Genomic DNA, 27,529 nt, shown 5'->3' on the forward strand with positions numbered 1-27,529 from the left:
GCCAGATTCTTGTAATCGGCCCCAGCATGTCCAGCAACCTATCCTGGCAGGTCCTACAGGAACTGTCAATGCCCCTCTTCACGTCCCTGCCATATCTGCCCAGGAACATAAGGATCCTGTCATCGATTTCAGGGGTCTCAGCTACCCCGTCCGGAACTCTCGGTCTCGGGCACTCCGCTTTCAGTTTGGATCTTGCCTGCTTACTCAGCGGCGCCCTCAACCGTCTCCTGATGTACCCTGCAATTTTCTCCGGAGGTTCCCACTCATTAGACCTTGGATGCACAAGATCGTCAGGATCGAACTCGTCTCTGAGAGGTTCTCCTCTTCCCTCCTGCCTCTTTTACTCTTAGGCTGGCCTTCATCTTCTTCTAGGGAGGTCTGAAGTTCTGATGAGGTGAATTCCTCAGATCTGGAACTGCTCCTGCAATAGTCGTCATCCGACTTGCTTGAGCTTGTGACTCTCCTCTCACGAGACCCCGCCTTCCTTTTCCCAGAGCTGGAACTGTGGGGTGAACCCGGGGGGGTCTGGGCGCTACGGTCCCTGCAGGTTTTATGTTTGCTTCCCCCTTTCTTCCTGTGTGCCTTGCCTTGTGACAAGTCAGCCAGGCCTCGCAAAATGCCCCTCTCTCCACGGGGCCTCTCGGTACTCTCCATTCTCTGGACTGCCTCACTCATACGCAGGCCGCTGACGTGAGGACCTTCGGATTCTTCTGAGTAATCACTCATATTAGTAGTGCCTTAATAGATGTATTTGCAGTTTTCTTGGGCTTCCCCCGTCAAAAATATATTTTATAGTGTAGCTTAGCGAGTCCCGGTATCAATTAGCAGTTTTGCCTGGGACTGAGCCCGTCAATGAGATCTTGTACAATCTCTTAATGCCTCCTCCCAAGCAGGCAGAACAATGAGGGGTCTATACGACTTCACCTGGGCTGAGCCAGTCTTTTAGGCATCAAATTAAATTTTTAGCCTGCGGTACCTGTTTCCACCTCCAGATGGTGCCCACGGCTCACTGAACAGAGCTGCTGCTCTTCTGCACGGAGCAGGCCGAACTGGCCTTGTGCCGAACTGGCCGCGCCAAATCGTCCTGCTCCTCTATGGCTTGGCTGGTCTTCCTCCCCCCATCATGTCTGATCCTATTCTCTTCGGCCTCAAAACTGGAGAAATATTCTTCACAAACCCGTTACATTCTGAAAGGTAAAAAGTATACGAAGCAAACGTGTTCCGATTGGAAAATAGTGGGGCACTGAATGTTAACGAAAAATGCAAAATGATTCTGCACGTATTGCTCCAGGATTTGTTGGAGTGGTACAAAAATGTAGAATGTTTCGGGGGCCGACTTGCAAGGAATCAGTGATTCACACTTGCATTTGTTCATAAATGTTACTTAGGAGCCGAGCAGGGAACTTTTTATGCAAGATGCAACAGTTGGGCACCCCTTAAACCGATCTCCCGGTGCTCCTGTCCGTTGCCAGGAGTTGAGGAACGGAAAGAGACGGCTTTCGGTCACGGGAGGTTCATTCCGCAGGGAAAGTTCCTCGAGCTGTGCTCACCCTGGTGCCTCTAAATACCCTCCCAATGCAGTGTCTACCTCAATAGCTCCACCCGTGCCCTTCTCTGCTATCCAGAACCTCACAGACATGCCTGTTTCCATTGCTTTTTTGAGGGGCTGCGTGTAACTCGCTGCGATAATTCCCTGTTCTGTAATGCTGCTGCTTTTCTGCCCGGTGCATTTGCCCATCCTCGCTTCATCCAGAGGAACGGGGCGAGATTTGGGGCCTCGTTCGAGGAAACTCGAAGGGGCTGCGTTGCCTTACGCCCTAGAAACGCGCCAGGTACATCTCTGTAAGTGTGTTATGTTGTGTGAGCGTGTATGGCGCCTGCTGCCAGTTCCCGTGGCGTCGAGGCGCTGCTGTGAAAGGCCCGCTCGCCTTGCTACCCACCTGTTTAATGATACTATCGATACATGCTCTGTCATTTGTATTCATTCGTTGTGTAGAGCGCTACAAGCTGCCTCTGGGTGCTATAGGGGGTGACGGGGTTACATAGGTAGCGCCCGGCATGGCGCACACTACCACGGAGGATGAGTGGGAGAAAAGTTCAGTCCAGAAAGGGTGTAAAATTAGATGCTGAAACTTTGCTAAAATGAAAGGTTGTAGCAACAAAATGTTGGGAACAAATGAAACGGTCATAGAAAATACTGCTACCGGTGCCTCTGATTGGAAGTGCTCGCCTTTAATGATTCAGAAACTCGGAAATTTCCGGTCAGGTGGGCTGTATTTTGTTGAACTAGTTTGCAATTCGCTATATCTGGCTTTTGGTTGGGAGATCTAGAGGGCTGGTTCATAGACCGTTTTTCTATAGGTGGCAGCCATTGAAAAACACTTTATTTATTTATGCATTGCATTTATTATACGCCCAACCCCGCGGGCGCAGCGGATGCCTTCGTAAACCAGCCTATGGTTCTTTCTTTTAGAAAACTCTTTTCCTTTGCAAATTTGTTTTATGCTAATGTCGGATCGCATCCTGGCAGTTTGGGTACATGGTAAGGAAACGAAAAACAAAAGGATGGATTTGTGGGCGTAAGGATGAGTAGATGGGTATAACTGTAGGGAGGACGCGGGGTGCATCCAGTCGCATGAAATGCCAGAAGCGCAGACACGTGGGTGATGCATGGATGAGGCGGGTGCATGTATGGCTCGTGTTTAACTCCGCAAAGGCGGAGCAGGACGATTTTGCGGGGCTGATTCGGCGCGGGACGATTTGGCGTGGCCAGTTCAGTGCAGGCGCGCCAAAACATCCCTGCGCCAAAACATCCCAGCACCGAACTGGCCGCGCTGAACTAGCCGTGGCAAATCGGCCCGCGCCGAACCAGCGGTGCCGAAACAGGGTGTACCGCTTCTGCACCGGCTACAGCAACAAAACGATGTCAAACGATAGATCCGTTTGATCTAATTGCCGTAGTATCTGAAACACTCCCGCGCGCACACAGAGAAACCTGCTTCTCACAAGAATGTAAGTTCGCAATGGCGTCGGAACCCAGAGAGTCCTGTCGCGCCGTTGCGAACATCCGTAGTTACAGTGCCTCCTAACGAGGCAAAGCTGACGCCGGAACGAAAAGTCCCATCGCGTCCTCCCCTGCGGATATGCTCTGCCAGTCACTACCACGCGCCATGTGTCTCCTACATGTTTCCCTACGTACGCACACTGCCTAAATGATCAATCCCATAACAATACATATAAAAGTCAAAATATATATCACTTATCTCGGCTGCTCGAGCAGCAAAGAAAGAGGAAGGACTATGGAGACACAGCGTATTATAGAGGATAGGAGAAGCGTGATTGGAGAATGAAGTCACGTGACCAGAACAACCTATGAAAAACGGACTACAAATGTGATGGTTTTTGTTGGGATTTGTAGTTTTATTGGTTATTGTTTTTCATGTTTGTTGATATAATTGATGCTGTTCGAGTGAGTAAAGAGAAGCGCATAATCTGAGCCTCTGAGTCTTGACATAGAATTTATAAATAAGCATTTTGACATTACTAAGTTTAAAACGTACACGTAAAACGCATTCCTAAACATGTGTTCTCTTTTCAATAAGAAATGGGAAACACATCCGGTATGTTATTTACTGTCTAATAGATAGTTATTTCACCAAATGATTTAGCTATGAACTTTATATATATATATTTTTAATTTGAATCAGTCTCTTCATGAAAAAGAAATGCCAATTATCTATGCTATCCGCGACCCCTATGTCTACCTGCAGCGTCTAGTTTTTCACGGGAAAGAGAGCCTGAGAAATACAATTATCCGGAAAATAATGTCATTGAGACGTTCGTCCAAGTTTCCCTTTTACTTCCTGGGTATAAACACAGACGACGGACGAGTTTAGAGAAGTAGAGTCAGCTGTGCAGAGTGTAGTTCCGCTCAAAACAAATAGGAGGCTGTAGAAAAGCAGTGGCTGAAAAACATTTTGGCTGCACAGTGAGTAGCGGTACCTGTGCGCGAACGTTAGTGGCATGGGGGTGAGCGCATTACATTCTGACGGGTGCCGTAAGTGGGTCTCCAAGAGAGCCATTATAAAATATCCGAGCTCGTAAAATGCGGGCTATGTACTACGAGAGATAGTGTGTGGGCAGTCAAAGGTTCTTACATTCAAGGATGGAGAACGGGTAGCAGCCGAACGTGGGATGAGGCATGAGGGTCTCTTAGTCCTGGAAGTCGGGCATCTGAGAGCTGATGGGGTAGTCTTATAGCTGCCTGGGGATGTAACAGGTGTTCCAGGTGGTGGTGAGAATAGCAGCGAGGGTGACCACCCTTCCAAAATCATTTCGCAGGACTCTTAAGGAGCGAAAGGCTTATTTAAAGCGTGTTTTAGCATGTGGTTGTAGAGCTCGTGTTGGTCCCTGCTGTGATTACCCCACGCCTCTCTTCCTCGTCCCAGTACTTGTAACATAGTCCCCTCCATTCCAGAACCCAGCTTCTCTTTTTATTGTTATCATCCAAGTTCAGAGGGTTTCCAGGGCCGTGTGCATGTTGCTATGGTAATGATGCACAGAGACCATTGTGAGCAATTGCAATCTGGCAAGGGTGCAAAACCCCGGCTTTTAATTCCATCTCCAAACAGGATTTCCCTTTGGTAAACTCCATGCCAAATGCATAGTGAACGTGTGCCCTGCTGCATCAGTACTCGTCATCAAGTGCCCACTAAATTGATTACAGATTTAGCTACTGTAGCGCTCTTTGAAAACTACTTTATTTTCAAGTGAATTTTCTATAAGCGAATACAAGGCACTTCAATGGGGGCAGCTTTTTCCCTTGGTTTAGCTAATATGTTTGCTGAACAATTTTAAGTGATGCATATTTATACAGAAGTGAACCCTTTTTGGGCATCGATAAGGATATATCATTGCTATATAGATGATATCTTAATAATATGATGAAACGACTTGGATCATCCCATTGCATTCATTATGTGGATTAATTCCATCTACACCAATTTAAGATTTACTGCTTTGTGTCGCCAAATTGAAATCCCTTTTCTTGGTTTGCTTATCCAAGTCAATGAAAGTGTGTTAGAAGTGTTTGTTTGGTAAACCCGCTGATAGAAACACCATTCTACATTTCAACAGCCAGCCACCATTCCGTTCAATCAGTTTCTACAGGCACGCGGCAACTGTATGACTGTTAATGAATTTTAATATCAATCTCCAATAATGATGCATCAATTACTGTTAGGGAGAACTCTCAGTATGTGCTAATTTCCCTTACCTTTTGATACACCCAGCAACTTTGTTGGATTTCTGGGATTTGATTTTTTACCTGGAAAGAGTGTGAACCGTTTTTTTCCCACTTTTGTGTATTTTGATTTGTGTTCTTTAGTTATGGAGTTTTAAACAACTCCAAGGCATCATCTTGTTCTGTGTGTCACACTGCACCTTCAGTGCAGTGGCACAGGATTGTCTTTCAGACTTCCCAAGGTTTAAATACCTTCTCTAGGACTGACTACTGTCTCCCAGAGCATGTAAAGTTACATTTACTTTACTAGTCTCTTTAAATTTACTGACCCAGCACATACTATCTTCATATAGACTGCTGGAGGGGTTGCTTAGCTTCCCCTGAGTCAAAACACTCATGTAACAGTAAAATGTTACCCTTTCCTACTTTAAATGGCTGGTGGCAGTGGTTAAGATCAACTACCGTGACTTTTCCCGACCGCTAACAATGGTAGCTAAAAATCAGGTCAGCCATGTTTTTCAATATGGCGCCCAAGACCTATCTGTAAAAACAGACTCTGGTCATGTTTTTTCGCCATTGCTTTTAGGAAAGGTCCTTCTTGTGTTTGCTTCTGCGTGCCAAACCAGGTTTGGTCCCTTTGTTCGTTGGCCTTTGGCGGGCTTCAGTGCTGAAGCCCTCCTCTGGCGCCTGAGTGTCTGGGGTGGACAGGATGTGAGGGAGGTGCCCGAAACTCCCTGTGCTTAGTCTCCCAGGAGACATGAATGCACTTTGGCGTGATTTGCCGACTGGCTGTCCGGCAAGGACAGCCACCCTGCTGTGTGAGTGACAGCCAGGCTGGAATGAATGGGGGAAAACTGTTTAAAAGCAGGTCTCCGGGACTTGGAAAGCAGAGTCGACCACTGGAATGAAAGAAACGAAGAGGAGAGGAAGGAAGAGGACTGCTGCAACGCCTGGATGACCAGTGAAGCCCTGCTGCAGGTCTGAATTGCCTGAAACTCCGACAACAGAGAAGCCCTTCAAGATTCACTTCTTCCCTTGAATTTGGTGGGAACAACCAACTCGCAAGCAACCTGGACACTGTCCACATCTGGTCAAATTTTCATCAGAGTGCTGTTGAAAACCGGATAGCCAGAGGGAAGGAAACAAGCTTGTGGACTTTAAGGCACTCGCACCTTAAACCGACGTCTTGCTACAGCTTTTGGCCTCTTCCCTGGGCAGTGCTCCCGACGTCCTCCTTCTTGTCCCCACGACTCAAGCTCAGGAACAGCGAGTTCTTCTCGAACTGCCAGGAACAACTGCCTCAGCTACAGCTTTCTTCATTGACAAGGTACTGTGCAAACGCGGTCCGGAAAACTTTTCAGCCATCGAGAAAGTGCATGAAACTTTCCTCAACTATGAAGGCTTGTCCTTCCCTTAACATTTGTCAAACTTTTCTTATCTCCATGGCAAAGACTTAACTGTTACTTACCAGAACTGTGGTATCGTATACAAAAGACCCTGAACTATTGACTTTGGCCCAGGCCTATTGAGAAGAACTTCTGGTTGTATTTAACTGATATCCCTTTGCCCTGCTTATGAAAGTATTTGGGCTATATAATCTTATAACCTTGTCTTTTCCCTCCCTTATTAAGTATCTGAAGTGCCATTTTGCTCCCACTTCATTTTGGAGCTAAACTTGTTCATTTACTTACCGGTCCGATTTTTGTGGTGTATTAGTGAGTGATATTGAGCTGCTTGTGCTAGAGTAATGCTTTATAACTGAGTAAATGCACGTATATTCTTTTACCAAGAAACCTTGAGTAATGAATTCTGGGCCGATTTGCGCAAGTCCGACCTCTGCGGATTGTCACAGGTTTCCTCTTTTCGAAAATGCATGGGGTTCCCTGTTTTCCTTGTTGGCTTGGACACCCTAGGCCCAAACTGTACGGTGTGCGCATGAGCAGAATTCCTGAAATTATGCTATGCTGAAAGACTTGGGGTTACCTGTGTTTTAGGTTTTCCCCTTGTTGCCCATGTAGGTGCAATCACACATGTGAGGTACCGTTTTCATCGGGACACGTGTGGGAACGGGGGAAGGTATGACATTTGTTGTGCTTGTGTGGTTTTCATAACATTTTGACCCATTTGCTGGTGCCCTTTGTCACACAACCCTTTAATTTCCCTAATGTGCCCTACATTTAGTCGCTGCTTTATGCACTATACACCTTTGTAACCTGCACAAGTCACCTACCCTTGAGTCTGCCTGTGCTCTTTCAAAAAATGCATGCTTGCCGTTCCTCACCACATTAGTTTTCCTGATTTACACATGCTAATTACGTCTGTTGAGGCCGTAAGCATAAAACTCCTGTGTACCATGGCTCAGTGTTTGGCTTGTGGTAGTGCTTGTTTTGTGAAACACTACAAAAATGTGTGCTTTCCTAACTGCAAGAGTCCGGGGAATGTAGCAGAGCATTGTTTTTCTCAAAATTCATAGAAGCCATTGCCGTACCAAGCCAACCATGTCCACCACATACCTTTTTTATTTTTATTTATTTTTATTTTTTTTGTCATTTCCCCACTTTTTTCCCCAATCTATGGCATTTTCCCCTACTTAGTTGTTGCCTGACCTGTGCAAATCACCCCTTCCTAAACTTGAATTTTGTCTACTTTTCAGAAATGTATGCCTTTGTCCTCCAATTCGGCTTTTCTTCCATTCCGTCCATGCATGTCCAATTGGCAAAAATGGCCAAAATCGCCTACCTCTCAAAAAATGGTTGATAACCACATCAAAATAAGTAATTTATTTAGTTTCCACTCAACCTGTTCCTGAAAGCCAGGAAATCGGGGAATTCAGCACAGCAAACTATTTGCTCTTAACTCTTAAAAGGAAAAAACCACGGGCGGCTTTGTACATCATTTTATTGGCATTTTTTGAAAAAACACAACATTTTTGGTTATTTTCTCTCACCCCCCCTAGAGCAACCTAGGATTCCTGTGTGGCGTTACGACCGCCTACATGTGGGGAAAAAAGGGGCCAAATTTGGCCGAGATATGTTGTGTAACAAAAAAGTTACAAGGCATTGAATGGCCACACACTGAAATCACCAAAAAAGGCCATGGCACTTAAAGGGTTAAACTCTGGATCAGTCTTGCTGCTCAGCCATCGCTACCACTTTTCTGTGTAGTACAGGCTTGTACCAAAGGTGAAAGTGTGCCTGCACTGCTAGTCCTAATTGCCTGTAGTGTTCCCCAAGGGTACTGCATGTGATTCTGCCTAACAATTACTAAAACTAAGTTAGCCTAAGCAACTATTGAAACACTCAAGAAAGCATTTTTATCCAAAAGAAAGCATATTACAATAGAAAGAGAAATTACCTCTGGTTTGTGTTACATTTTCCTACTTGAGTAATCATTTGAGGAATTTAGTGTTATGAAATTGGTATATTTTATAAGTCTAAGACTCGGATTTAGATGAACTCTGGTTTGCTTTTAAAAGGAGTACCAATTTACAGCAATCTCTGGTACATGCCTTAAGCAAAAAGGATTAATCTATTCCAGATATGCAAAGACTTTTAGGTACCTGTGATTAATGGACACCATGTTTGTGGTCAATGTACAGTTTGTCAGTTCACTACTAAGACCACAACATTTTGTTTTTTTAGGAAAATTCTGGCCACTTCAAAGATGTACCACTTGCAAGACAATCGTATACGATTTTGTGTCCTTGTGAGAAGCATTATGTTGGTAAAAGTAAGCGACCGGTACATATCTGAATAAATGAGCATCCGTCCTGTAGTCGAAACAAGGTAATGACAGCATCATTTGGAGCACATTTTTGTGATTACCAATATAGCCAAGATGACTTAAAATGGCTAATTGTCAAAAAGTAATTGTGGACATTAATGGTTGCATAGATGCTCGGTTAGCCAGATGGGAACAATTCTCCAGAAGAGGGCAATCGGCAGTTGGCCAGAAGGGAAGGGCATTTACTCCAAAATGCTGTACTCCCCAAACCACCGACAAAATACTGACTGATTTATAGACTTAGAGACCGAATTTAGCAGGGACCTCAGAGGATTTCAAGATGGAATGTCCCCAACATGTCAATCCCCTAATTCACATGAAAGACTTTAATTTAATAAAAGTTTCTGATATTCACTCATGACATTTAGTCAGAGCCCTCCCCATTGGGCCGGACTGGTTTTCTGTGCCTTCACAAAGGTCCTAGGAACCATTGAATAATTCCAGAAAGGGATACATGTGTACTCTTTCCTAGCAGAATAGTTGATCAATGCTCCGTCACAGGAGATTCTGGTGCAACATGTGCAAGAGCCAGCAGGTTTTATCATCTACAAGCTGAAGTCCCATTTTCTTCTCCGACAATTTTTCAGTTATCACGGTAAAAGAGCCCTGAGATGAGGACTGGAAGAGGATATATAGGGCTTCTGTCACTTCCTTCTGTCCTCACCTGGCAGAAACCTAGGCAAAGATTCTCACTAGTAGAACGCCGGAGAAATTGGATGCTTGCAACTCCAACATTTCCAAAACCTTTTGGAGGGGATGCAAACAAGACGGCACACTTTAACACCTACTGTGGGGCTGTCCCCCTAAATGGGTTTTCCGGCTTGAAATCAGATCAAGGTTGAAAAAGATTTTAAAAGTGAATGTAGTCCTAAGATGTGTGCTAGGTCTCTTGACCCTTCTGAGACAGTACTGTACAAGGGGTGAAACCAAGATATGGGCTATCTTTTAATGGGGGCCAAACTGGCCATGCTGCGGTTATGGAAGAAGACGAAACCTCCATCGATTGAACTCTGGCTGGACAAGCTCTGGACTATATTAGCGATGGAGAAACTTACTGCTATATTAGAGCTACCCTGTTGTCCTTGTGAGACGAGCATGGTATCAAAAAGGTTTGTTTGAAAACTGTAAAGGGGTAATTCCCTTAACTGTTGTTTCTAATGGCCTTGTCTAATAATCCCAAATAAGTCTCTGTGTCTAAACCTATGCTTTCACTCACTCTGTAAAAGAATGTGATGGGCAGTCTTTTAAAAAGGAAAATAGTGGTTCAACAAAAAGTGGGAAACCAAAGTTGGTTACGGGTGGCCTTCTCACCAGGTGCTGTTTGGTCAATGTCACAAAGATGAGTTCAATAAACAGGGCTGTTCGAAAGACCTCCAGAGGGCCCCCTTCCAGCTTTCAAACACAAAGTCAAATGTCTTATCAGGATTCTTTATTTGGTTGGCCTCGCAGGGTTCTCTTCCCCAAGCATAGGCCTATACCCGCTTTCAAACACAAGACACAATATGTCACAGTTCCTTCTTGATTTCAGAGGGTACCCTTCTTCAGGTTTAGGCCCCTTTAATTCAAAACACACATTCAGCTAGTCAGGATGTACCTTTTCCTTGTCTACAGTCTTTTTTTTTTTACATAGCATCCTTACGTGGGGTAGAATCGGAGGCTTTCAAAAACGCCAGGCTCTTTGCTTTTCCTGAGTGTGACCACACTGATCCTTTGCCCCTCTCTTTGCTTTCTCACTCTTACTTTTCTTTGTACCTTTTTCTTCAGATGCTTCCTGCACCCCTTTACTTCTTATTTCCTTGCACTGTTCACTCTTACTTTTATCGTGCCCCTGGTACTTTTCCTTTTACTCTTCTCATGCTATCTTGCACCCTCTTTTCTGTGTTCCTTTTTATCGTGCCTCTGGCACATTCCTGTTATGGGCACCCTTGAGCTTTTCTTTACTTTCTCTCACTTTCTGCTCTGATCGGTCTTTTGCTCGCTTTCCGCTCCGATCTGCTTTCACTTTATTTTCTGCTCCGTTTTTTGCTTTCAGCTTTTGCACTTTCTGCTTCACTCTTGCTTCCGCTTTAAACTTTGACAATTTCTGATTCGCTCTTGCTTTCAGCTGTCCTATACTTTTCTTTCATTGCAATTCTGTGCCGCTTTTACTGTATGTGCCTCCTTTCTCCCGCACCGCTCTCATCCAAATGCACGTTCCCGAGTTTCTCTCACATTCTCCACGAAACTCACTGGGCAGCATAGCATTGAGAGGTGGCTCCTCCAGGAAATGCAGGGTTGAGGTCGGGGTCTCACCACCTGCCCCTCAGGCACCCTCGGGGGGGGGGGGCATGGGAACAAGCACTCTCCTGAACCTGGCCGGTAGAATGCAGACTGCTTTTATCCAGCACCCTCACCACGCTGCACCATGCTGCAGCACTTAATCTGCACTGGGCCAGCGTCTCCGTACATCGTCCTCCTCCAGCTCCTAGGCCACTCCGGTCCAGTCTGCATCCCCAGCTCGCTCATTCCTTCGTGTAAGCCAACACCTTCTATAGTGAACACCCCAGGTGTGAGTGGTTAATATTGAATGCCTGAACCTGCATGACTCTTAGTGGGACAACCTGAGATATTTCTAGGATCGGTTGCTCTTATTTTCCCCATGTTATTTCTATGGGTAATCTTTACTGACCTTAGTTGCCTTCTCCTCGTCTCAGTATTTGTTGGAACTGGGGAGGGGGATATGGGATGAGATTGCAAACACCCCACAAAGTCTGACGGAGAGTAGTTTAGGATATTTTCGGGACTGGGTCAACACCATGTCTCGCCCTTGGGTATTCTCCTCCCAGTCTCCTGTGACCCTCCACACAGGTGATCGTCCCTCGCTTGTCCACCCCCACGGTCAGGATCCAAAAGTGATGGCCCTTCCCTGGCAACCTGAATGGAAGATCCAGAGGGAGTGGGCGAGAGAATCCCGTCCGGTTTCTCACATCCTTTATGACCATCTGGACTCCTTTTCTAAACTATATGGCTAAAGATTACAATGCACTCTCTTGACCGGTCAGGTTACGGGCACTGAACTTAATAGAAATGCCCTGAGTGAACAATATCCGCTACAAGTCCAATATTTTTGCATAATGGTGTTTAACTGTAAGGTCACAGTGCAGACTGCTCCTCTGTGAGGGAGGGTGGGGGTAGGGGGTTTTTACACAATTTAGACTGTTCTGAGATGCAACACCGGCTACAAGTCGGTTTCTGTAAAGATTATAAGAAAACCAATAAAACATTTCTTTTAAAAAATAAGAGAGCTCTGAGATGCCTTCTAGTCACCACATTGGTGACCATGAGGGATTCCCTCTGGTTCCAAGGTATGCGGCCTGGTAGCTATAGAAATGATCGAATTGAAAAAAACTAATGAAGAAATTGACAGTTATTTTAGTGATTTTCTATTTTACTAAAATATACGTTTGGGGTGCAGTAATGGTTAAGGTAGGAGGTCATTTCTCCATTCGATCATTTCCTGGTAATCCATGTTTTTCTGATTCATTGGGATCGCCTACATGCAAGACAATTGATACCACTCTGGAATGAGTAAATCCAGAACTTCGAGGACTTCATGTCTATTCCCCCCCAACTCTGAGGTTCGATCTACAATAGTGGTTTCCTTTGGGAAATCGCTTAAAGGGGTTTCCTTAAGCCAGCCTTTAGCCATTCTTACTACAGACACCAGCAAGTCTGGTTGGGGTGGCAGTATTGGGAAATCGGACTCGCCAAGGGGAATGGATAAGTCTGGAGGCAGGATTGTTTGCTATCCGTTTCTTTTGTAAATGTGGCTTTAACAAACATATTTGAGAAACTGGGCAATCTGTTGCTTCAGCTGGAGGTATTTGGCTGCAGTAGCTCAGGCTGTCCTATCTTTTCTCACCTACTCCAGGGCAAAGCAATGTTGCTTCAAATGTACAATACAACTGTATCCTACATCAACAGACAATGGGGATCAGAATCCAGAACCCTGGGAATTTTCAGCATGAAGACTTGGCAAAACTCCTGTCCATCAAAACAGTGCATGTCCGTGGCTTCTAAGGAGGGTAGTCCTGGGTTGTCTGGAAATGTCATGGTCCTTTTGGAGATCAGCCTATTTGTGACATTTGGGAGTGCCTGTCCAGGTCAGAAAGCCACAGTGTACATAGTTAGTCACTGGTTTAAAGAAGCCATCGCTATTCCATATGAGCCATCTGGTCAAACTCTCCACCTAAGGTACGGGGAAAGGGGTGGGTTTAGGCAGGGCACTGGCTGCTTCCTCGTCGGTGGTGCAAAGGGTGTATATCCAAGACATTTGTCAGGCCGCTACTTGGGCGGATCCAACCAAATTCACTGTACGCTACTGCTTAAATTTGCATCCCTATGGGGATGGTGCTTTGGAAATGGTGTTTTGAGTTCAGGGATCTGGTACGGTGTTAATGAACCAGTGATGGATGATGCTAATAGCATCTGGGGTCTGAGGGGTTCTTCGAGACCATTCATACACATCAGAGTTGTTATACCTCACAAGTAAGTACTAGAAAGGGGGGGAGTTGTAAAGCATGGGTTCTGTAACCTTCATTACTCCTAGTCACAGTACTTGTGTCCCGCTTGACCTCGATGGAATGGGCCAAAGGAGTAGGAATTGACTGAGACATGCCGGGTAGGAGAGGCAGGGGTGGGCAGGGAGAAAACTATAAAAAAAAGAATAAGGGTTCCTAAATGGAGGTGGGTGACCTCACAAGTAAATACTGCAACAAGGAAGAGGAGGACTAGAAGTAATGAAGATTACCAGTCGGTAATCCATGCATTTTCACCCATGATCATTTATGGCAGTTTTGATGGCAAATCGCACTTCTAAAATTAATTGGATAGTTATTTGTTTTTTCGAGGTGTAAGTCCTGCATACTCTTCCGTTGTATTCAGGTGAGCTAGCACTCTCAAACCTTTCACATTCCAAGACGTGGGTATGTTTTATTAATCAAGTTGCTGATGCAGCATGCCGAATTAATTGCAACTTTTCTTTTATCCAGTTTTTCAACCTTTCTCAATTCCTTTCGGCATCTAATTTTGCACTTTCTGGAAATTACATTTGACTCAAAGTAGGAAAGATCTTTCATGCGTAATAAATACTTATACATTTGGAATGTGCCTTGGTTCGTTGATTGCAGCAAGCACTGTTGGTACTGGCTGTTGGTCTTTTCTTGGGCAGGAAGAGTTAAAAATGCTCAGCAAGCTTGGCTGAGTGAGATCTGTTCGTTTTCTTTTGACTGCATCGAAGAATTATTTTAGCAATAGGATTTTAGGGAGTAAAAACTGTTTTCATTCCTGACGTGCATATTTTAATGCAAGTGATATTTTATTATTTTAAAATAGTGTTTTTTCTTGATATTCAATCATTCTGTGTAGCTACCAAATCTTGTAAATAAAAATAGCCTTTTGGTGATCGCCCACTAACCTTAAGCGGTGGGTGGGAGGGATGTTAAACTGACAAGGGTGTCCAGTTGCAGTGATGGGATTAGTGCACATCATCTAGACATTAACTTCACAACTGGCCTTTCTAGCCTCCTTTCTACGAATAACACCGGTTATGGTACATGTAGTATGAGGATCTAACCAAGATTGCCCTTTGGCAGGGACCACAGGCATAAGACAGACCTCAAACAAGGTGAAACGCTACACCCTGTATTCAGGGAATAATCTACCATGAATTATGGCAAGTGTACCATCCCCAGAATTGCAGACCCCTTGATGGACAGCCTGTGGTGAAACTTCGGTCCTATGGAAAGCCTGAGGGGCCGCCTTGCAGCTATTCTTGGGGGCCGGAGAATATTCTCTTTGCTTCAGCCAATGAGATTGCCATTTCTCTAGTTGATCTACCTTCAATGATTGTGGGAAGAGGAGACGCTGCTAATTCATAAGCCTTTGAAATCACCACCACCATCATCCAATGGATCAATGAGGATACAGCATGTTTGGATACCCTACAATTCTTCCCATATGTAACAAAGAGGTGGTCACACATTCTGGTCGAATCTCTTAGCCAAATAGATGTGAATCGCCCTGCTCATATCCAGCAGGGTTAACTGATGCTCTCCAGTTGAATCTGTTAATGACCCTAGGTATGATAAGAGTACTTCGTCCAGATAAAAAATTAACATATCTTTGGGAGAAACCCTGGACCTGCTCGGACAATCAGTATCTCCTGAGATGAGGGTTTCTACAAGACAAAACCCCTGATCTCCTTAATGATTAAACGACTACCAAAAACAGGGTTTTAGGAATACATATTCAAGGTCCACTTGCACTAAGGGCACATACAGAGCACTTGGAAGAGATTTCAAGACCATTGGTAAATCCCGTGGAGGCACCAGTTTCTGTCTTGGGGGTAGAGGGGAGTAAAATGAAACTCCTAAAAGATTTGAGAACCAGTTTGTCAACAACCCTCAAACATCCCCAGAGTTTAGTCGAATCCTTAATTGCTGTCCATTAGAGTTTCAGTGCCTTTATGAAAACATTCCAAGAGGAAGTCGAGCACATTGTAGGGGCTCTCAATACAAAGAAAGGTGACCATGAGGATTGGAAGGATGTCTAGGCTGTTCGTAGGACCCACTTGAACTGCTGTGGCTGCTGCTGTTGACTGTCTTAGTTCCTGCCACTCAACCTCCATATCAGCAGCTGAGGTGGGAATATTCACAGAGCCTGAACCTTCCATTGGATTGGGGACAAAGGTTAACACCAGGGCTGGTGCTATTGCCGACACTTGGCAATGGTCTCCTGATCAGTAGGTGGTGACCAAGATTACTTGTGCCTTCTCTGATCAGCTTCCTCAACACCCTGGGGATGAGGATGTAGAGAGGGAAAGCAAATGATGGAGCCACAGGCTACCCCATGAGCAGGGTTGTCTGTACCCCAAGTCAGTGATCCTGAAAACGAGACTTAAAAAGAGGTACTACCCTGTTGTCCTGAGTGACAAAAAGACTGATCTGAGGGTTTGAAATCTGCTGCAGACAATGCAAATGATCGCCTATAGCTCCAGAGAAGAAGGGAGGATTTGCTAAATTGGTTCCCTGCTGTGTTCAACACTACATGGATATGCTGAGAAGATGGGGGCACCATTGGACACTCGCCCCCTGAAAATCTTGCATGGTTAGATCGGTACTCCAGATAAGATTTGGAAGTGAGAGTATTTTACTTCCTATTTTTTAAAGTTGGGAGTAAAAATGTAAGTCCAATTCCAAGAATGTTTTTCATAAGCGTGCAGAACATTTTTTTTACTGAAAAACGAAAATGTTTTAGTAATAATTTCTTTGCACCCAGTTATTCATGCACATTTAAAGATACATGTTTACTCATTTCGATCAGGCAGTATTAAAAGTAGTTTCCTCATGTGGGACTATGTGCAATAATGGTCCAAATGCATCCATAGAGCTATGTGAGTGAAAGCGGGGCACAAGGTTCTGCATGTCTTTTTCATATTTTTGTTAGTACTTTTACTCCCATTTTTTATTTTTGGGGAGTATTTGCCTATTTATCGGGAGTAAAAGCGCTCAATACACCCCTTATGTGTAGGGTTGGTCAGATCTTTTCGATTGATATTTATCTTTGTTACTGCATTGTCCATCCTGGCCTGAACTACTGTGCCTGTAAGTGAGGGGAAAAAGACCTGCAATCCCTCCCACACCATTGCCAGCTTCCTCCAGTTGGATGATCGTGCTTCAACCTAGCCGAAAGCTGGCCCAGCGTGGCTCACCAAACTTATACACTCTCAACCGTGTTATCTGGATGTGGAGGCATCAAAGAAATGCGGGCAGAGAGATTTTGTGGCACCAATGCAATTCTGACCGTATGCTGGAAATATTGGAATCAACCCAGTGTAAAGTTCTGTGCGCTAGCACCTTTGGGTGTTTCTCATGCGCAGAGTTGAATTGCCATAATAAACGACCTTGGGCCCAAATAACCAGACAGTCTCAAAGAATATGGCAAAGTACTACTTTATTGTCTGCTCAAATAAAGTAGGAAAATCTGGTGACCATACGAATTGGAGCTCACTTACTCTGTTACTTTTCCATTAGACAAAGACTTTATACTTCGATGTATGTCAGTTATAACGTCATCCTACGTGGCAAATAATAAAACCTATCGAGGGGAGTGATTGGTTAAGGAAACACAACCTATGGTATTTGTAAATTATAGTAACATCATTGGCTGTCTCTTATCTGTTAGGCACGCCTCAAACTACCTCTAAATACTTATAATACAGATTGCAGAGAAACAATAACATCGGATTGGCTTCTGCAACACTGTAGAGCATGCTGCTACATAGCCCATTATGATTGGTTGGCATACTCTCCTAACTTTGGACATTTGGCTTGTTAGCAGCATGTAACCAAAACGAAATCCAGGTGCGGGAAACCATGCTAGACCACTGCCCACATTGGTCAATTATACTACCATCTCTCATCAGTTAGAACATGAGCCAAGGCTTCTCCTTTGTAGCTGACCTTGCTGACTGTTCTCTTCTCTGGGACTTTTGGGGGAGTGCAGGTACATTGCTACCTTCAGTTGGAGCTCAATGAATAGGCCTTGTTTTAAACTTTTGCACCACATGTCAGTAGACCACGAATTTGTCAATTTCGACCTTTTATTTAATTTAATTATGCTGGGTGTTATTACCTCTTGGCCTCTGGAAACTTGTTTGTTCCATCTTAGATATGCTTTCTGCATCCTTGATTGTTCAATACTTGGCACTTAAATGTTTTCGCTTCTTCTTAATCTAAGACAAATGTATCCTTCATTCATAGCTTATCTATGTTGACTCCCTCTGTACCTTCCAGTTATTTCTTGATGTGGCATCTTCCATCTCAGCCAAACCGATATCATTTGTTCATTGCACAAAACTGATTCTTCAGCGTCTTTCTGCCTTCCAGCCTTCGTTTGTCTGAGGTAGTTTTGACACGATCCGACATCCATCTTTCCATCATGGCCGCTTTCCTCGCATTCTAGTTTCTACTGCAACAAGCCTCTATATGTCTAATCTACCCTGTGTTTCTGCAAATATACATTTGCTACTTCTCTTCTCATTTATCTTCTTAGTGTATATGATTTCTTTCTCTGCATACATGTTTCTCTTGTTACTTCAGTTACATTATCATTCTTTAAGTATTTGCATATCGTTTCAGAATGTCTTAGTGTCTTCTCTTCATGACGTCACTTTGCTCTGATCTGATTTCACTTACAGTTCTTCTATGTCTAATGGTAAATGCTGACATCCTTCCACCATATCAGTGCAAGGGTCAATTCAATAGGATTGACAGAGTGCATAACGTCTCTCGTATCTTCAATGTGGTATTGGGATAATAGCTGGTGTCATGCACAGTCTTCTTGCTATTCTTCCAGTATGATGGAGGTGAGGGGGCAGTTACTAGAGATTACGTCATCTGCTTCTCTACATTTTCCCCCCTTTGGTCGAGTCCTCAACCACCTCCACCTTCTCTTCACATTGTGGTTTGTTTGGAATCCATATCTTCATCAGCCCCCTCAGGTGACCTGCATTTCTTATGTATTCATCCACACTCAAGTCATATAGCAGCACTCCCCAATTGGTTGAGGGAATACCGAATGTCTTATATATTTGTTATGATCGTTAGGGTAGTAGAACTTCATTCCTGTCGGTACCAGGGGACTTCCCTTTATATTTTCACTAGTGGGGCTCTCAGTTTGCATGTGTTCACCAGTTTCAGCATTTATGCCAATCATTATCTTCATCCCAATAGCTTTCTTTGATGATTCTCGCAATGCAGAATTCCAGCATCACCAATACTAGCAATGCTCCTAGCAGTTTAAAGGCATTTGCCATGCAGATCGGAATCCAAGAAAACAGGGACGAGAACCAGTCCACTCCGTCAGTCTCATCTACTTCTTCCATTTTCGTATGTAGCTTTGACACATTGTTATTGCCTCTGTTAGGGTTCCATTCTCTCCATCATGGGAAGGTATTTACATACAGCAAGAAGGCCCGATCTTGGCGTAAAACCACCTTCCATTGCTGTAATCAAGTCCAAGCCATACCTGTTCTGGAGGGTCATCAATCAAATGGCCCTTAATTCTTCTCAAAACGCATTCAATCCTTTTATTGTTGTGTTCATAGCAGCTCCCATCTGGTGATTTGTAACCACTTGGCATTCACTGCAGTGTGAAGTCCTACGAAAAATATAGATGCAAGTTTCATTGCCGTCTAGACAACTAATTTATGCTAATCTGGAATACTGTCATAAGCTTTTATCGCTTTTACTGAGAAATAGTTCTCTCTTTTCTGCCAGAAAAGGGTCAGTGAGCTCTTCTTTTTCTGGTGTGCATCCATTTTTGGGAAGGTTTCAATCTGAAGATCACTTTGGGGAATTACTAACGCAGGAACATGTAAGACTACTGCAGAGCATATTCCTGCATATAAGCTTTGGATCCACAGGCCCAATAGTGATCCATTAGAACGGCAGTTCCTCCATTCATTCCTGGTACATCAATTATCCGGTTACTTTATTTTCTCCAATTTAAATGTGTCCCCTATTTCGAAAACATATTGTGGCATTTTTCATTGGTAATATGGATCCAGGTCTGGCTTCATCCCTGACCCATGTCAATAATGTTGCTTACTTGGCCCATGATTTCAGACGTTCGTCATTCACTATTTAAACAGTCTCCACTGGTGCTGTCCTCAGTAAATGTGCTCTGCAAGCTAGCATTCCATCTTCCCATCCTGTGCTGGTTGGCACTCGTCCATATACCAACATCTGACGTCTCTCCCAACATCCTGACAATCCTGGCATTTCCCAGTTGTCTGCACAATTCAATCGTTTCTGTTCAACCATCCTTATCTGATCTCCAGTCATGCCACAGTGTGCGTACAAGAGCATTCGGTTCAACCAAGCTGGATCTTTCACTATCTTCTGCGTTTTTAGGTACTCCTCTTCATAGGGGAATGTCTTTCTTGACCTCCACCTTAGGGTTGCCCATTTTCCTTTGAATTGTCCACTTGTGAAAGCTGCTAGATGGCTGAGACACTTTCCATCATGTAAATGCATTTCTCTTGTGATAAATGTTCTGGCTGTGCTTGTGGCATAAAGGATGCGAGAGCACACGTAACGGCATTCCTCTGACGGTCTCCTCCCCACCTCTTACATGTGCTTGTACCACATATTATTCTTTAAATGGGCAGAGTTATCAAGATAAGAGTTTGTCCTCATTATCATCTTCAGCATCTCTTTTTGCTCGAACAATTTGTTCAGAAACATTAGAGAAAATATTGTCTGTACCTTTTGTTGGGATAACCAATGAAGAATCATCACTTAATGTCATCTGTATCACTAAGAATCAACTGTTGAAAGGGGTTTATAGTCATAATGTCGAAAACATAATGCCGAAATACAAAAATGTCGAAAAAAAAAGTCAAACAAATATGTCGAAAATATATACATATAATAGGAAAAGACAAATAGTCGAAACAAAAATGTCGGAAAAAAAGTCGAACAATAGTACTAACATACCGATGTGAAGTATTGGTAATCATCCGTTTTTTATGGGGGGGTTACCCCCCCTTACCTCTACGCCGAAACTCACCCACCCCCCTCTCGACCACCAACCCATAACCATTTGCCAATCTGTAAATAAAATACATTATGACTAACGAAAACCCCATAGAATCAGGAGTAGTAAGGGTTAAGCCAATAGGTGACACCCATGAGTAAAGAACCTTGCCTAAACACAAAAGGAACAGATGACGGTTGTGAACAACTGTCATTACCTGACAGGACCAGAGTCAGAGCGAACTACAGTGGATTCGATTAGGCTACGTCAGGCAAACAATCAGGTAATATAACATAAAAAATATGTAACTAGATATTTAAATCGAAAAATATATTATTATTAGTGTATGGCAAACATAGTAAAACATTTTTTTTCGTTATTTTAGATTGAAAATGACAGGGTTGAATACATAACCTTGCAAAAAGGAGGAAAACGGCTGGTTTTGAAAGGATACATTTATAATAAGGAATTGGAAAAAAATGAACGCTCGTACTTGAAATGCATTGAATATGGACGATCAAAATGTGCCGCACGAGTTATAGTTGAATGTTCCAATACAAAAATAAAGGGAGAACACAACCATCTACTAGACAAATATAGTAATAAAACTCTCCAAGAACTAAAAAGAAAGGCAATAGAAAACCCCGGTCAGGCAAGCGGTTTGGTAATATCAACGGTATGTGACACGTTACCTTCACACATCTGCGCAGATGCCTAGTGAAAAACATATGCAACGAACAGTAAACCGCAAGAAACAGCAAAAGGAAAATCTGCCACCAGCACCTACAACATACAATGACATCACCATACCAGAAGTGTTTAGAGTGACAGCTAATGGAGAAAATTTCCACCATTCTACCGTTGAAGTAAGAGACGAAAAAATATTGATATTTTCAACTGCGACCAATTTCAAGCATCTAAGTGAAAGTGCCCAGTGGCAAGGCGACGCAACTTTCAAAGCATGCCCACACCCCTTCCAACAATTTTATTCAATACATGGAACAATAAATAACAAACTAATTCCACTTGTTTATGTTTTAATGCCCAAAAAAAATGAAGAAACATACAGAATCATGTTGAACAAAATCAAGGACACTGTACCAGATTCGAAACCCAAAAACATAATCATGGATTTTGAATTAGCACAGATTAAGGCATTTTCTTCAATATACCCTGATTCTAGCATACAAAGCTGCTTTTTTCATTTTACTCAGTCGATATGGAAAAAACTGCAAAAACCTGGACTAAGTAGTAAATACACAGACGACAGCACTTTCCAACATAACATAAAAAAACTATTCGGATTAGCATTTGTGAAAGAAGATCAGGTTATACATTTCTATGAACATTTAATTGACACTGACTATTTTAAAAATCATGAGGAAGAAAATTCGGACATGGAAAATACATGGGTTGGACAATTAACTAGGAATGGCACCAGAAGAAGGCCAAAATACAATATAAACTTATGGAATTGCTACAAAGCAACCTTGGAAGGGCGATCTAGAAAAAACAATTCACTTGAGGGATGACACAGCCGTATAAATAAAACTTTCAACACAAGTAACCCCAATTTGTGGCATTTTTTGAAAGAATTGCACAATGAACAATCGCATCAGGAATTTCGAGTCTCACAAGCGATTTCACTCGCAAACACAGAGTTAAAAAAGAAAAAATACAGAGACTATGAACAATGCCTTGAGCAAATAGTACGTAATTTTAATGAAGATGACAAAGACAACTACCTAGATTCAATAGCGTATAATTTAAAATGTTAACAATACTCACGTTTTTGAAGAATCATCAATCCAACATGACAAATCCACGCAGTAACCGTAAAAAACACGAAGCAGCAAAATCCAAGGAACCCAAAATCCAAAAAGCAATCCAGGGAAAAATACCATCCAAAAAAAAATCCACATTAGCGATCCATAACAGTGAAATCCGGAAAGGAAAAAAAGTTGAAAAGCCAGGAAAAAAAATCCATAGCTCGGAAAATCAATACATCCATCGAATCCAGTAAAAAAAAAAAAAAAAAACATTGCATCCATGGAAAACGGTGAAAATCCCAAAAAAGAAACGCACAGAGACCCGAACGCGATGGAAACGCTGGAAGAATGAACTTTAAAAATGGCGCCTACGCATACGTAGAGTTACGCAACCTTCTATATCAACAAAATGAACAATCTCATTTCTTATACAATAGCACCATCTATTGGAGAAAAGGTATACTAAATGTTCAACGTTACCAGTTTGCAATTTGTTATTTATTTATTTAAATTTCATATTTAAAATAATTATATATTTATTTGACCTATATATATTAAAACTACCTGTTTCATGCTAAATACTATTAATGTTCAAAAATACTTAATAAAACATGGTTAATAATATCAATGTTCAAAAATGCTTAATAAAACAAACACTTACCTTGTATTAACTTTAATTTGAAAAAAATTCGACTTTTTTGTAATTCGACATTATTATTTTCGAATAAATATTTTCGACATTTTGACTTTCGAAAATATGACTGGACACCATTGAAAGACCATAACAATGAGGCAGAAAAGACAAATAATTGTACAAAATGACAATACAAGCATCACTCCAAATGTTATTGGTCTTCTCACTGGCATGGTAGCTCTTGTACTCTGAAACATTTTTGTGCTTTTTTTTTTTTTTTTTTTGCTCGTGATTAGGTCACCTTTATGAATTATTTCTTTTTACAACAAGAATTGTAAAATAATCGCACTAGTAATTTTGAAAGTCATAGGACTATTTTTTAGGATTCCCCAAAAATGTAACCGCATCCACGTGTCGTCTTACTAAAGCTGGGTAAGACGAAGAATATAGGTAAGACCGAAGAATTTAGGGAAAAACAGCATACAGAAATGTGTGCAACGTTACAATTATGGGTAACATGAAGTATGTATGTTTTGTTGCTTTAAGTATTTGTTTTTCCCCTTGGTAGGCGATTGTTGTCATCAGTATAACTTGTTCTCTTGCTTCACTGTCATCAGAGGGATAGGGGTCTCTTCTTGCTTTACATCATTCAGATGGAACTAGGCTCTTCTGTTTTTTAATTTAACTGCTGCAGGCGTGATCACCTCCTACTAGGTATGGTCCTTCGAAGCGGGGCTTATTCCAAGTGCGCACAAAACCTTGTTCTAGCACCTGGTCCCCTGGGTACAAACTCTGCTGTTTTAGCAATTTTCTGAGATCAACGGTTTGGTTCTCTTCAGTCTTCTTCGACTCTTCCCTCCAATGTTTGACCTGATGAGAAATAAAAGAAACACTAGCAGTCATATTTGTTAAATAAGTCATGCATCTCATCAAGTTCTAGTGGGAGGAGCAATGGGTATTCTCAGTCAACATCCAGTCACCAACTCATGTGGAGTCAGTTGGTGATCTGAACCAGGCTGGTTTCTCAATGTGAACAAAGCAAGGGGCAGACATTGTAGCCACCCCTTTTTCAGAGTCCTTTTTAATTAGGCTATTCTTTCTTTAAAATGTCTGTTTAATCTCTCACAGATGCCATTAGTCTGTGGATAAGCAGACGAAAACTAATTTTTATGCCTAATAGAAGAAATATCTGTTAAATGACTTGTTTACAAAATGCGGGCAATTATGAGACCGCAGGACTTTGCACACACCCCACCTATGAAACACCTCACACACGAGGAACTTGGCAGCACATGTGGCATCGGTATGCCTGCATGACCTGCCTTGATCCATCTTGAAAGGGGACAAACTGCTACTAAAATGTACCTGTATCCGTTTCGTAACTGCAACATATCCACATAGTCTATATGTAGATGCTGAAAAGGACCATTAGGCCTTGGGATTGCTCCTCTCACTGTCCTTTAAGTGCATCCTGCTATGAACTTCTGACATAAAATCTAATTCACAATAAACTATGCCACATGTTCTAATCTTGGCAGCAAGACATTGTTGTGTGGGCAGGATAGTGAAACTGCTCCAGTGTCACCTTCAATCATTCTGGAAGCATAACTGGCTTTCCAGTGCTATTTTGTCTCCATATAGCCTCGGTGGGGGATAAAGAACACCCCTGTTTTTCCCATAGATCCTGTTCTTCCTGTGGGGCTCGACCTGGTAGTTCTATTAACTGTAGAATAGATAACATATTAAACACTTCCTTCATCATCATGTACCGGCCTGACAATTGCTGAACACTGTACTTCAAAATCAGAAATGTTTGGGAAATATGCTGTCCTTTTGGGTTCAGCGTCTGCGGATTCGTTACTGTGAGAAATCAAATCTCTCCTTTTAGGATGGGCTGTGCACTTAACGACTGCAATAGCCAGTAGAAGCTTCAATACTTTAATAATCTTATCCATAGCTGCGCATGTTGCACTGGTGAGCCATCTGTGTGGAGGAAACCCCTCCTTTTGCAATGTGACAATCCTGCGTGTACCGTTGACGTCACAGCGGCGGAGTCGGAGTACACTGTCACTTCCTTATCCTCATATCTCTGGAGTGCGGTGGTAAGTGCCACTAATTCTGCAGCCTGCGCTGAACAATGCGGAGGTAATCTGGCACTTGTCACTACCTCAAATTCTCTTTAATTTAATCTGGCAACCCAAAATACTTCTGGTGTGGAGACAATGCCTACTTTCAGGGAATTAATATACTATAAACACACAAGGCAATAAGTCCTCCTGTAGTACCTAATCGCACATTCACATCTAAATTACACAAACATTATTATTGTAATACAAAAATATGATTAAATCACAATCAATAAAAACATTACATACATGACAATATACATTTATAGTTGTCCAAACTCCTATGTACACTTAAAAAAGATCAACCAGCCGAAAAAAAAAAAAAATTGAATTCATTTCAGTGGTAACCTAAAGCTCTGTTTTGAAACACATCAAAATCAGGGATCCACCAAAACCTTGAGTTTCAAATTTCACCTACGTGATACACTTCCCGCCTAAAGCCAACCTGTTTCTGTTATTTACTACAAATGTATGACATTGTTCAGGGGTGATGGCACACCTTTTTTTATCTCCTTCACTCTTGGTTAACCCTCGCAATGGGAAAAAGTCCTTAAGTATGTTCTTGTCAAATATTCCACATGAGTAGGTCGCAAAGTTACAATTAGGGCTTCATGCACCTGAGACGTCTTTCTAAAAAGAAACCAATAACAAACAATTACACATAGGCACTACTTGGAACCTAACAGTTCATTATTTTCGTCACAATAAATGTGTTGATTTTCCCACACCTCAAAACACCACCATACCTGCAAACTCTGGATGGTTACGACATAATTAATATGTTGACATTTTCATTCTCCTGTCCCCAGACCATCAGCGGTAAACACAGAAGCCTTGTTGCTACAAATCAAGAACAAAGCACAGCTATTCAATGCTAAGCTATTCTCTAATACGCCTCCAAACTATGTGTTAAATTGCACAACCATTGTGCGAGTTACCAAACCACATCAACGTCCCAAGAGGAGCCCACAAACATACGTGTCCCTCAATAACACATGAATGAAACCTAAAACTCAGGCCATGACATCACCAGGTGAACACTACACCTCTTCAATGTCCCGTTAGACCATATTCACCCAAGAAACCAAGGACTGACATTAATCTCACCTTTACGTGTGCTAGACTCTCGAAAGTAGTCATGCACCGAAAAAATCTCAGTCTTGCTGCCTTAGTGCAATCACCAATGCTCCAGTACATCACGTTGAAGTAAACACTTTTCTATTCATTTTTACAGCGGCAGGTCCAACTATACAAATAACCATTACAGCTGTATCAACTTGCGTCCACAATTTATCCCACACTGCTACTCGTAACACTGCAAGCAATTCACATAGGCTGGATGATCTCCTTTAAGTGTATATAGGAGTTTGTACACTTCTGTACATTTACACTGTCATGTATGTAAAGTTGTTGATTTTGATTTAATCATATGTTTGCATTACAATGAAATTATTATTGTGTGATTTAGATGTGAATGTGTATTTGGGTACTACAGGATGACTTATTGCTTTTTGTGTTTGTAGAACTACCTTAAATTCACAAGTCATTTTTAGCTTCACTACTGCGTCCAGTATGCCTTCCGCCAGTCATTTGATAACATTAAGAACCATCAATAAAGAAAACCACCCCTCCCCCAGCCTCCTCAAGGGAATTCTCTTTAACATGGGGAATGTCATCATAAAACTCATTGTACAATAGTGTACATAATCCTCTTTCCCTACCGACTCTGCTACAAATGCCACTGTATTCACTATTCTGCTCCTAAAAGTTTTAATCGCTGGATTTCAAAATAATTGCCTCATATCCCGATGCTCTTTGTGTAGTCCGTGTACTTTTAGGTTTCTCTGAAATGGCAAAATGGAGTGCTTCACAAATGATGTCATTGAGCACCCCATTGTAATACGTACACCCTTTTCAATCACAAAAGTGGCAGCAGCTAAAGCTTGTTCATAAGGGTAATGTCCATTACTGGGTCTACCATCCTGCTGTAGTAAGCTAATGGTTTGTGTCCATGTCCTGAAGTAGTTTTCTGTGTGAGTACTGTTGTCATTACCTCTCTATTTGAATGTGAAAATGAATAAAACTCCTTTGTTATAATCTAGGATCCCTAGCACAGGGGCCGTGCAAATTGCCCTTTTTAATTCTTCAAATCCCTCGATCATTTCGGTTGTCCATTTTATCTTGTTGTCCACCTGTGCTTCCTTGAGTCCTTTTTAAGAGTGATCGAATATGTACTGTAATCAAAAACCCAGGCCCCACAATAGTTACATAGGCCTAGAAATTGTTGTATCTGCCTTCCTGTCTGTGGTTCGGGAGTCTTCTGAATTTGCTCTGCTCTCTCAGGTGTTTTTTCTCCCGTCTTGAGAGATTAACTGTTGTATGTAAAGGACCTCTT

At 42.5% G+C, this 27,529-nt stretch overlaps 1 protein-coding gene across 14 annotated transcripts in view; it reads left to right on the forward strand.

The window, feature by feature from the left end:
* The first annotated feature begins 1,092 nt into the window (after nucleotides 1-1,092).
* FBXO25 (F-box protein 25) overlaps nucleotides 1,093-27,529 on the forward strand; it is a 989,471-nt gene continuing 963,034 nt past the window's right edge. For 2 of the 14 annotated variants that reach the window (XM_069606066.1, XM_069606067.1), the window contains exon 1: nucleotides 1,093-1,194. In XM_069606066.1, coding sequence (XP_069462167.1) covers nucleotides 1,095-1,194 — 100 coding nt within the window. In that variant the 5' untranslated portion in view covers nucleotides 1,093-1,094. Of the gene's footprint in view, nucleotides 1,195-3,889; nucleotides 3,989-27,529 lie in introns of those variants that run through there. The other 12 variants (XM_069606074.1, XM_069606069.1, XM_069606071.1 and 9 more) reach the window with 9 other exon arrangements.

This window comes from Ambystoma mexicanum, chromosome 4p (genome assembly GCF_040938575.1).
Source record: "Ambystoma mexicanum isolate Mex_15411 chromosome 4p, UKY_AmexF1_1, whole genome shotgun sequence".
NCBI classification, from domain to species: Eukaryota; Metazoa; Chordata; class Amphibia; order Caudata; family Ambystomatidae; genus Ambystoma; species Ambystoma mexicanum.